This window comes from Amia ocellicauda, chromosome 4 (genome assembly GCF_036373705.1).
Source record: "Amia ocellicauda isolate fAmiCal2 chromosome 4, fAmiCal2.hap1, whole genome shotgun sequence".
Taxonomy (NCBI): domain Eukaryota; kingdom Metazoa; phylum Chordata; class Actinopteri; order Amiiformes; family Amiidae; genus Amia; species Amia ocellicauda.
Genome location: NC_089853.1, coordinates 47,009,301 through 47,021,585, shown reverse-complemented (window position 1 = coordinate 47,021,585; position 12,285 = coordinate 47,009,301). Strand labels below are relative to the sequence as shown.

At 37.6% G+C, this 12,285-nt stretch overlaps 1 protein-coding gene across 1 annotated transcript in view; it reads left to right on the top strand.

Moving 5' to 3' along the window:
- ctnnbl1 (catenin, beta like 1) overlaps positions 1-12,285 on the top strand; it is a 68,618-nt gene that overhangs the window by 34,332 nt on the left and 22,001 nt on the right. Inside the window, exons 11-13 of the mRNA XM_066702632.1 lie at positions 611-792; positions 10,401-10,498; positions 12,060-12,140. Of these exons, the coding sequence (XP_066558729.1) occupies positions 611-792; positions 10,401-10,498; positions 12,060-12,140 (361 nt within the window). The remainder of the gene's footprint in view (positions 1-610; positions 793-10,400; positions 10,499-12,059; positions 12,141-12,285) is intronic.

The window sequence follows — 12,285 nt, the reverse complement described above, 5'->3', positions numbered from 1 at the left end:
ATAAGAATAATGTGTCAAGTTGTGTGATGGTAAAAGTTTTATGAGTTTTATTAGTGTCTAGAGCTCCCCCCCTCTGAAATGTCCCTAGCCATACTTCTGCAAATGATTGATCCAAGCACATGTGAGATGCATGGATCAGGTAATCTGTGTAATGGCATGAACTGAAACACCTCACAACTGAGTGGTATTTTCCTCCTAACAGCAGCAGATGTAACCTTTGAAGCTGCAGCACTCTAATGATCTTGTAAGTGACCCGCCAGCTGTGCGGGCCAGTGTCTAATAATACCAGGTGTTCGGTTTGCATTTTTCTAATTAACGGAAGGTAAACTTGGTTTCCATTTCCGTTTGGATGGTTTTAACAAGTCCCTGCTACTTGAAGTTGCTTTCCGTGATCCTCTTTTCACAATCTGTTGTGTTAATTAAGACCATTGGTTATGTTTAACTCCAAAATCAATTTGTACTATTTTCCTTTTTCATTGTAGTAGTAGCATTTTTCCTTTTTGGTGGAATTCACGGAGAAGGATATTTTTGCCATACTCTGTGTCTGTTTCTGAGGTAGCAAACTGACCCAGTGACCATTTGTTGTGTCTTTGTCCTCTTAATCCTGCAGGGAGAAGAAGATGTCACGCATGAGTGCCCTGAAGGTGTTGGACCACGCCATGATCGGCCCTGAGGGCTCGGACAACTGCCACAAGTTCGTCGACATCTTGGGCTTGAGGACCATCTACCCGCTGTTCATGAAGACCCCCAAGAAAATGAAGAAGGCTGGGCTGTCAGACAAGGAGCATGAAGGTTAGTGAGACTGTGAGAACTGCTCGCTGCCCGTCCGCTCGCTAAATTCAGTCACATGCATGTATCCAGTTTTTCAAGGCATTCCATGTTTTGTACTCTATATGTGGGCGCACACACGTTTACATCTACTTGAATGCTTGAGTGGGAGTGGGGGCGACAGGACATCTTCGTACTTTGCCACATTCTGTTAACCAGTTTCTTAATATGCATTACTCTAGTCATTTATACAATCCAGATATACATTTCTTTATATTAGTGTTTTTCCTCAGAATAACTCTGGTGAAAAGTAATAATGCAAAGATAAGCTGTGAAATCAGATTTGTCCCTCCGTGCTTAATAGTTTTTATATGATCTTGCCCACCCAAGGTGAACAGATTGTTGGCAGTTTGTATCTTTTTCCCCCATCTCTGGAACAAACATTAATTAATCTGAGACCTGCAAAAACAGCAGAATAGGAAACAGAGATAACAGCCCTAAGCTGTGCTTTGGGGCTCCCCGGCCCCCTCAACCTACATGACTGCAGACAGGATTGAAGTCTAAATTGCTGTTGCTCACAGTTGGGGTTTGACCTGAAGATTAAATGTATGTGCATATACATTTTGTAGCTTTATAGTTGAAAAGTTTTTGATTACGGTAACGTCCAGTGTTTTTGTTTGGTATTTTGCTTTGCATTTTTAAGGGGGGAAAAAAAAAGTATGAGTTAATCTCTGGTATGCATTTCTGAAGATTCAGCTGGGAAAAAAAAGAACTGTACATTGTTTCTCCTTTCCTGTATTAATTGAAAGGGGAGAAAAAGTGGTGCTTAAGAAAACACAATGTACTCTTATGGATTAATTAATTATCAGCAGCCACAAATGAGTATTAAAATAATTAGGAAACAAACCACTCTCATACATTATAAACAATGAGTTTGATCCCCACAAAATCCCTTCTGAAATTTACAGAACTTAATGACTGGGAATAGTTGAACTGCATTTGCATACAGAATGAACCAATTAAGCTGCCTTTTATTAAAAATGCAGCGTGTGGATATCCATATCCCCATGTAGCTCAACTATTCCAACACCTGCATTGAGTGGGGAATTGGATATGGAAAGAAATGAGGGAGATAATTCAGACTTTATTTTTGGAACAATATTGATGAAACAAACAGTTTGTCATATATATTCACTGGTGCCATTGTGATTACACTGACGTCTGTTCTTATAAATCTAAGGCAGAAAATAGTGTTAGCTAGCTAGTGTTAGTGTCATGTGGTACCAAGACAAGTCATTTAAAAGGGTAAATTGGGTTTATGGTCCTGTGTATTTTAAACAGAATATAAGCCTGGACTGGGTGATGCACATCTGTAGTATGTGGATTAAAAAAAAAATAAAAAAAAAAATCTATATTGTCAGGAGAGCAGTCTAGCTTCATTTTGACATGTAGTCAATTGGGTAGCATGAGCAAGCTCCTCTCAATCTGTGATCGGGGTTCTGCAGCATCGCGGCGGTTAATTCACACAGAGAGTGCCACAAGGTGGATCGTGGTACACGGATGTGCAGAACTTAAGGTCAGCCGGTGAGACGCGACCCCCGGGCGCTGTGGCGGTTTGCCTGATGTCATTTGCACTTCCTTTTCATGCGGTGTCTTGGGTTAGGTGTTGATTGCTTTCCTCCGGGGCAGAAGGCCACATGTTCAATTTCTTCCTGGGAGGAAACCTGTCAAGACCCTGCCACCCAAACCCCCGGCACATTGCGAGATAATTGCTTTGCTGTCGTGAATGCAGGTCTCAGGATCATTTGCATGAAGACACTAAAGGCACCGAGGTCCGAGGGAGGCCTCTCTGAAGGATGTGAAGAGCATCACTTTCAGAAAGCCCTCGTAGGGAAGAAGGGGATTCTGTTTTCTAATTATCTAAAGAAAAAGGTGACCTCCTACTGAACTCTCCATGGGTTTCTTTTCTTCCCATGGCATTGCATCAAAATGGTTGTTTCGATATGTTGACATATGACACGGAGCACAAGGATGTCATTGGCGAGTTCGACGCGATTATTATTTGTGAACTGAATGTGCAATTTTTTTCCCTGCAAAACGGCTTCCTCCTTTTGAACTCTGTATCGTTTAGGTTTTTAATTTAAAATATGTATGAACTCAGTCCTGTTACTTTATTTTATTAATTCAAGTAGGAAAATAAAACATTGCTTTTATTTTCCACAAAGGCCAATTAAGTTTAACAACATGCAACAAGGAAAGAGATCTAAGGAAGAGGCCGAGTATTTGAAATTATTTGCAATTTCCTACTTTATATATTTAAATGGATTAAGGCAGTATCTCTGTAATTATTTTTAAATAGTCTAAGGACAATAGTTTGCACTGTCTGTTGAAGGCCTGTACTTGTTATTAGGTTCCTGCTGGGTGTGACACCCACACACACACATCTGCATTCTTTCCCATCACTCTGGAAATCAGGAGAAATGTAATTAGTTTTGTCAAACACTCGCTGTATTGATCAAATTTGAAAATCCCATAGGACTGTCTAAATAATAATGGGGAAAAAATATGCTATATATAAAGAAGACATTTGTGACAGCTTGCTGCACTTCGAATTGGCATGGGCTTCAGAAATTTTCATCAGGGTGCAGAACAAAGCGCAGTGAAATATTAATTTTGTTGTTGTTGATTGATTGATTTTTTCCCTCCCATTTCTCTTAAAAGTTAAATACTGAGCTGCATAATCCTGCACACTATCCTCAACAGACAGCCCTTCTTGTGGAATGCTGGCTCTTTTCTTCACACTATGTAGTTTTATTTTGTTTTTTCACCTACTGCTTTCTTTCATTCCACCAGGGAGGTTGAGCAATTTTCCCAGTGAAATCCTTTCTTTTTAGGAAGGTTTCAGTTTTGGCTGGTCAGCTTGTTTATCATCCACGTTAGGGTGGGAAAATAACAGTGGCAGGGCTGTAATGGAGTAATGTTCACTCATTTAGCACATTGTTCTGTATCTAGGATCATTCATCTCGTGTGAAACCCTGTCATAAGCGCTTTTGTATAAATTCTCTGGAAAAAAATAGCATAGCAATCTATTTAGGAACAAATTAATTCTGAAAAATCCACTTAAAATATTTTGCTCTTCTGCTACCTAATTAATGTATGTAAGGCAAGGCAGAGCTATTTCTGGTTTATTTATTGAAAAGCTTGAATGCAATTGATGAAGCATTCTGCCAGTGTAGTCCATGCTGATTTGTACCTGCTTTGTGGGGTCTCAAGAAAAGTTTTTTTTTTTTTTTTTTTTTTTTTTTTTTCTCGTATTTTCCATTTGGCAGTAAGAGCAAAATCTAAATCATGCTTATGAAACAACCATAAAAATATTTGGTTTATGACTTTCCTTCCAGTGTATTGTAGTTTATTATCTGTAGTAAAGCACAACTGGGAGAAGAGGCCTATCCATTTGTGAATTAAGCACAAGGTTAGCTGTAATTGCCAAGATAATTATGTCATGTATACTTTTGTCACATAGGCTATAACGCTACATTTGAATCAGAGGCTTGTAGCATCTTTGCATCCAGTACTCCAATTTATGAAAGTAATTAGGGAGACATCTCCTGAAAGAAACAGTTCCAACAATTAATTTCTTACACTTATTCCTCTACATCCATATATATATTGTATTCCTTTTCTGTACCGAGTTTTTGCAAACCAATCAAATGGAAGGAAAGTTGTCCTCAGGATGCTGCGTCGGAAACCACCTTGAAATTAGTTGAAAGTGTTAGACGCTAATTTTCGCCTTCCCAAAAGACAAAAGCTTGATTTGTAAATGATGTTGAGCAGAATACATTTGGTCTGTGCTTAGTGCTCATGCAAGCTTTTGATTTTACCAGGGTCCACTTTAGTCTTCATGCCTAATACTTACAGTGCCTCCCTAGCCCTGGAGTTATAATTAAATCAGACTTTGCATTAAGTTGAGATTTACATAAAAACAGTTATTTTCCATCAGGGGGCACTGACAACTGAGATCAAGCAGAACAACAGAGCATCACTTTCCTTAATGAGCAGAATCATAAGAGGCTGTGCTTATAATTTATCAACACTGGTTTCTGCTGTTCAGGTCTTTCATTTTAATTGTAGTCTTCATGGTATATTACAACCCGTGGTGACTTCAGTCATCCAATAAATTATGTGTCCTGTAATGAAGGCTCTTTGTAGGTGTTCATTAACTGGGGTTTAACTGACAATTTTAAGGGAAAATGCATAATGCCTAGATGCAATATTTTATTATTTATTTAATCCTTTGTTCATTTTTTAAATCTGCTTGACTGCAAGATCTTGGTACTTTATAGTGACAACAGATTAGACTCTTTATGGTATCAGCCCCCCCACCCCCCAGTTCCCAGTTATAAAAGGCTTCTGGCATTTCTTTTGAGCCGGCCCAGATGACTGATGCATCAGTAGTTTTTGCAGGTCATCATCTCATCAGGATCACGGAGTTAGGTGAGAAGATAATGCACTTATCTGCTTTGCCCCCGTCTCTCAGTTTCTTGGTTCGCTTGATAGGTGCTCAAGACCCAAGCCTGGCATCACAGTCGGTTTATATTCAGCAGCTAATGAAGGCAGTGCTTTCTAATTCATGCCTGCAATCCAATGGTGCTGACACCAACATAGAAAGCAGAGGTGTTTGTCTGAATTATTAGTTTTCACTTTTGTGTTCACCGAGTGACGACTATCGACATCATATATTTTTCAATTATATGTTAACATAACAAGGTTTAGGTGTTATTGATGTTTATTATGATGATAATAACTACTATGCGTATTACACTATGTTTACCATAAAAAGAGAGGCAGTGTTTGTGATTTGTATTTTTAGTTACTTAGGCTAGCTATTCTTTGGATGTCACTAATTTCACAGTAGACTAGTCACAGTCAATAAAACAAGCTTCTAATCATGCAGGTTATTATTGCATTGCGCTTCGTTCAAACATATTGTTAATGCTTTTGGCAAGTGCTGGGTGTGCCGTACCTAATTTTGGTACTAATTTTTCGAAACCTTTCAAATGCAATTTGTAAACTCCCCAGAAACTGTTCCGATGCTCAGAAAGGGTTGGGCAGACGAATGAAGGAGCACTGCAGATGCCTGCCTCTCTGCTTTAGAAGATTTACTTTGAATTAGCTTTTTCTTCATATTGCAATAATAATAATAATAATAATAATAATCTAACAAATGTTTGCCTACCTAGTCCAAAATACTAACAAGAAAATCAACATTCTGTATTAACAAAAACTTCCATTTATCCACTTCAGGAAAATAAGTCAGAGAGAGAAGTTCATAAGCGGACTGCACGACAAGACTCGGAGTGCAAATAAGTTCAATTTAGAAATACTGTAGACCGCCACTTATGGTTGTACTGCACTGCTGCATGCAAACATTTACTTTGTGTTATTTCAAATGACACAAGACCATCTACCACAGTAAGTACATAGTAGAGGTATTGGCAGTTGAATAATATATAGGCCTAATACATCCTTGAAACTGATTCTGAAATTAAACCAACTAGTTTAAGTTGTTTACTCTTCCTACAAGATTAGTTCTCAGCTAACTATTTGTGTAGTACTAATACGAGACCATAAACTCACACAAACAATTGGTAAGTAGCCTGACATTGTTTCATTACTAATGTGCATACAGGGATATTTTGATTACAAACTTAAAGTTTAAAGCTTCAGGTGCAATTCCAACCTCTAGTTTTCTGTCATCTCATCAAAAATCCACTTGTTTATAGATATTCTGCAGCTTTGTGTCCAGGTTAACTGAATTTGACTTCCTTTCTCTGAATCTGTAATTTTCCATTTCCTTGTTTCTGAAATATATGTTTTGTTTATGCTATAAGTAGAAAAGGGATAACAATGCTAAATGATAAAAAGTATGCCACAATTGGCTGAAGACGTTTATCTTAACATAAGTAGAGACCTGACTTTTGCACTTGTTGCTAAGCAACCTTCAGAATCATTGGAAATACCAAAAGTTAAATTATTCAATTTACATTATTCAGCCTAGCTGTTAGAGCCTGGTGTTGGGCATGGATGTCAAGAGACCTTGAATATGAATTTTAACATTAGTTGCTGAATAAATGCATGACCTTAGATGAGTCAAAAGCTCCCCCCACTTCTCTTCCTGAAGCACAACACTGTAAAACTTGACTGCTAGTATTAGATGCAATGAAAGACTCGGCAACACGTTTTCTGCAGTGTTTGCCTTCATTTTATACTCTACGATTATGCCACCTGTTTTTAAAGAAACCGTATTATACTTCACTTTATTTGTATTTGAACAATGAAAGCCAGAATAATTTTTCAGCAAACTAACTTGCGCAGGTGAAAACAGTGGTTTTGTTTTTTGTTTGTGTGGCATGGAGGGGAGAAAAGTTTTTTAAGAATGAAATGAGGAATTTCTGCATATCCACTATTAAATCTAAAGCGTGTGTGTCAGAGATAATACATAATATAATAGATAATAGGCATGATAGTATATCTGAAGTTAGGTGGGGATGTGCTTGAATAATATGAATTGCCTTGAGTTATTCCCAGTTCATGTAGCTTTTTTCAATATTTTAAGAAAAGGTTTATGCATTTGTATATTTTAGTGTTTTGATAGAGACTCTATTATTAATAATAATAATATTATTATTATTATTATTATTATTATTATTATTATTATTATTATTATTATTATATTTCTTTGCAGACACCCTTATCCATTTTTTTTTTTTTTTTTTTTTTAAACTGGAGCAATCCAGGCACACACTGCTTTACTCAGGGTACAGCAGCGGTGCCCCCCACATGGGACTGAACACACAGAGAAGGGGCGAGATGAGAAATGTATAGATCAGCATTGCAAGGAATTCGATGAAAGCTAGCCTGGACCTCCTGTCATGTCTTGCATTTCCTATCATTAACACCCATCTACATTGTCACTGGGCAAAATAATAACCTTGCAAAAATGACATAAAAAGTAGCTTTTTCATAACTATGTAAATCACCATCATAAATATTTAATTTTAGTTAGGCTGATTATTTTCACTAATCTGAAATAGTTATTCATGAAGTGAAGGATATTGTACAAGTGGGAATGTGAAATAATGCATACGCACAGTGTATTTTTATATATTCATGCCAAAGAGCACTGCACGATGTTTGATGATACTAAATGTTAATTAAAATGTAGGAAGCCTCACTTATATGGCTTCTCTGAGGGCTTTGAAGAATTGCCTTCTTATGCAGAACTTTCAATAAATACAAGGGTGTGAATTGTAAAAGCATTCAATAAAAGAATTACATTTTTCTGGGTAACATTGGTACACATTCCAGCAAGGCTATAAATCTACAGCAGATAAGGAAAGTAAAAGGCTGTTAAAAAAAGGCCTTTAAAATGATGAAATGTGAAGAAAAGAAACCCTATGAAGCGTTCTGTGGTGGTTTAAACCTGGCCATTGACCTTCTCTCTAACAAATTAAAATTTTATGCACTTGCTCAGTCAGAAATAGGGAATGGCAGCCACAGCCCATCCAGAAAAAGCGTGTGTAAGGAGATGTATTTACAGCTCCCTGTCTATCATTAGCACTAATGAAGAAAAATGTGTGGCTGAAGGTGTCCATTGCCCCAGCTTTCCATTAAAGGTGTCACCAGGTTAAATTTAGATACATGGACTCCCTCATTTCTAGACCTATGTGGCAAGCATTCAAGTATCTGGGAAATCCTTTGAATGCAGTGGGTGGAGGTGATTGGCTTTGCCCTAATAAGTGTGACATGTGTCCTATCTCAGAGATGCTGTGAGCCTTCATGAATCCTTTAGAGATTTGTTTTTCTTTTTATAACAAGCTCTTCCAGATCGGGCTATTCAAATCCAAAGCTGTGCATGAGAACTCTCCCTTCAGATAAAGTGAACTGTAGCTGTCCTGATTCAGAAGCTGCACCTTGTTTTGCAGAGATGATTGTTTTTTGTACCTGCTCTGTTTTGGTCCAGTATTCGACAGTGTGCACAATAATTTCCTTATTATTCTTTTTTGCAGGGAACCGCAGCCTCACTTTCTAATTTCGTATTGCAGATAAAGTTAAGGCGAAGACAATAGTAATGGATTTGCACTTTTATTAGATATTTTCTTATGCTTTTTTTTTTTTTAATACAGAAATGTATATGTAAATACCTTATTAATCACAAATTGCTTCTAAATTGCAGTGTCATACAGGTCTGAATTTCCACTCTGTAATGGAGTTATTTCATGACCGTTTCCAAGTCTCATTTTCAACTTTCTTTAAATTCAACTTGGAAATTAAATGTCCATAGGGTTTTCTTGCTGAAAGAACTCCCTTATAAAGGTCTATAGTGTCACTTATTTGAATTTGTATTGTCCTTGATTATGAATCTTGTGTAAGGCTTGACATTGACATTTTCTCATAACTTTCAAATGCACCACCAATGTGTCCTGTTCCACTCTCTGAAAATGTGCAGGCATGTTTTATTAAGTCCGCTTAAATGTCACACAGTAAGCAAATTAATGCATTAGGTAAACAATTGCAGACTATTGCTATGTAATTGTTACAGCCAATATTGTCCATTACTATTGGCTATGGAACAAGTTGGTTCTGCTTTATGTTCCTGTCTACAAAGGGTCCTTACACAGCCTTGAATAATTTAATTCAAAGACAAACGTGATGCATATAAGTGCTGACTAGAACAGCCATTGAAAATTGACTTTTTTTTTTTCTTGTCATATGCCACCAGTCCTAATAAAGTAAGAATTTGAAGTAATGACTTTGGCCTCTTGAAACAGTTAAACGTTGGCAAGCAAATGTTCTATCTGTATTTGGTGTAAAATGGTTTAAAGGTTATCTTCTCACTTCATAACCCCTGTTTTTTAATACTTTCTTTCTCGCAGCAGGACTGAAAACCTCCATTTTAATATTCATACCATTGCGTTTCAATATGAGGCTTGTCTGTTAAAAACAAATAGCTTCTTTGTTTATACTTTATTAGACAAAATCTAAAATTGTATTGGGAGGCATTTTGCCTAAATTGCCCAGATTCAGGATGAGATTGTGAAAACGGGCAGGTCAAAAGCTGCTGTGCCATTTGATGGTCCACTAATTGTATTGGGGAAGGAGAGGGGGATGAGAGCTCCCTGCAAAGTGAAGTGTATTTCAGAGCAGTGACGTTTAGCGTGGGAGTATCACTGTGTGAGTGGACAGTGGGCATCTGAGTGTTCTAGGATAAGTTGGATTGTTTCATCTCGCACAACTACTCATTTTATTTGTAAATCTTCTGTATTGTATGTCTTGTATATGCACTGTTTTATGTAAATTATTGAACATTTTGACTATTGCACTTCAATTTAATGTATAGCCAAAATGTTCAATAGTTTACATAACAGTGCATGTTAGTGCATGTTATTTGCAAGATTGTTTGCATTTGTATCCTAATTACATGGTTGTTGCAGTTTTAAACACAGGCATAATTTAAGACTGATTGGTGCTCCACTCTGCTTTTGTATCAGCGCAGTAAAACAAACGACAAAAATTGCATTTAGTTGGAAAGATGTAGTATTGAATTCTAAGTGCTATTGTTTTCTCTGCAGAGCATGTGTGTTCCATTATTGCCTCGATGCTGAGAAACCTTAAAGGCCAACAGAGAACTCGTCTCCTCAGCAAATTCACAGAGAATGACTGCGAGAAGGTAAATATTCTTGACTCTTTGCTGACAGTGCAGTGCAAAGCCATTTCTTTTTGTATCCAGTTATTAATAACCAGCAACTAAAGATACTCAGTGTGAACAAATGTTGTACCACTGACTGACTGACTTTAAAACTTTTTTTTTAGGTCTTTAAATGAAAATGAAACGATGCCTAAATTGCTGCATGATGGCAATTTCCTCTGAAGACTTTAAAAACAATCTACAGGAAATTGTTTGCACTGATTAAATACATTTCGCATTCTCTTTTTAAAAAATGCAGCAGCTTTAAAGTGATGTGCAGATCAAGGTTTTGAAGACCCAGGCATTGATGTTAATTCTTAGAAACTGCAATTCCAGGCATTTAATCATTGTTAAATGATAACTTGTCAGCATTTCCATTTTTATAAAATATATATATATATATATATATTAAGCTATTAATATGCACAGTTCAGGAATTGTTTAATACTCTTTGGCAGTCTATCGGTATATTAACAACAATTAACATGTATGTCCAACTCGTAGTATGATTTCAACCGATTTGTTACATGTGAATCTGTTGCTTCTTAAACCAGTTTTTCTCAAGTTAGGAGCTGCTGTCTTGTGCGCAGGATTTTGTAATTAATTGCGATAGCATTTTTCATTCCCTTCGTTGTTTTGAAGCACGTAAACATAAGACAATTCGAGGAAATTAAAAACCATACAGATCTTTATTCAGGGAGAGGCTCTGCTCTTTTGAGGCTGCTGTTGGTACCTGAGAAAAGCTTATTATCTCGAAGATTTGGCCGGGTGAAATCTTTATACTGCAGACAGGCGTGCGTATAGCTGCAGGTATTGATTGCCCTGCGATCAGCGAGGAGTAATGGCTTTCTTATTGATCCCCTGGGCGTTTCTCATTTACAATACTGAGGTGGAATTCCTTTAGGGTTTGAGGTACGGTCAGAAAGATTTGCCACCATTTTCTGTTGGGTTGTAATTTAAAATGGCATCTTGTAATATAATTTACAAGGGAAATTATACAGTTGTATGTGTTAACTGCCATGTCCGCTAGAATCTTACCTTTTCCTTACAACTGTTGAAGTCGGTACAATTGCATTTAGATAGAGGAATCAGTCTTCAATTTTTTCCAAGTTTTTCGAAGAATAAATATGCAAGAAAAAAAAAGATTAGACCACTTGTCTCTTGCAAGAACTTAGCCATAAAAGTGTCAGCCTAACATTGTTGAGACAGAGAACTGTTTAGACACCCTAAGGCCCACCATGTGGTGCGAGAGATGGAATATTTCCCAGAAGTCTGACGGCACTGCCAGACGGTTGTCATATTTACACGGTTATCTCGCTCCGTTGGAAAGGGTCCCTCACTTTAAACGATGCGTTATCAGTTTTTTGACTGAGGCATTGTCAGGCGCAATAGAGTCCCCATCATCCTTAGCCTCTTCTTGCAAAAACCACGGGGCCGCAGCTGGCTTTGTTAGCCCCCGCGGATCTAACAGCACGGAGCCTTGTAAGCCTACCCTTCAATGGTGTATCTCTGATGTCTGTTTCTGGCTTTCTCTCACTTACAGGTTGACAGACTGATGGAGCTGCATTTTAAGTACCTGGAAGCGGTGCAGTTGGCTGACAAGAACATTGAAGGAGAGAAGCACGTAAGAGACCTGCCCCCTTTAGAAGAGGCTAGACCTTAACCTTGGCAGCCAAATCCCCCATCCCGGAAAGGGTAGATTGCAGCACAAAGATAACTAAGGCACTTTAAAACTCGCATTCATTAGTTCACAGATGGGTAATGAAATG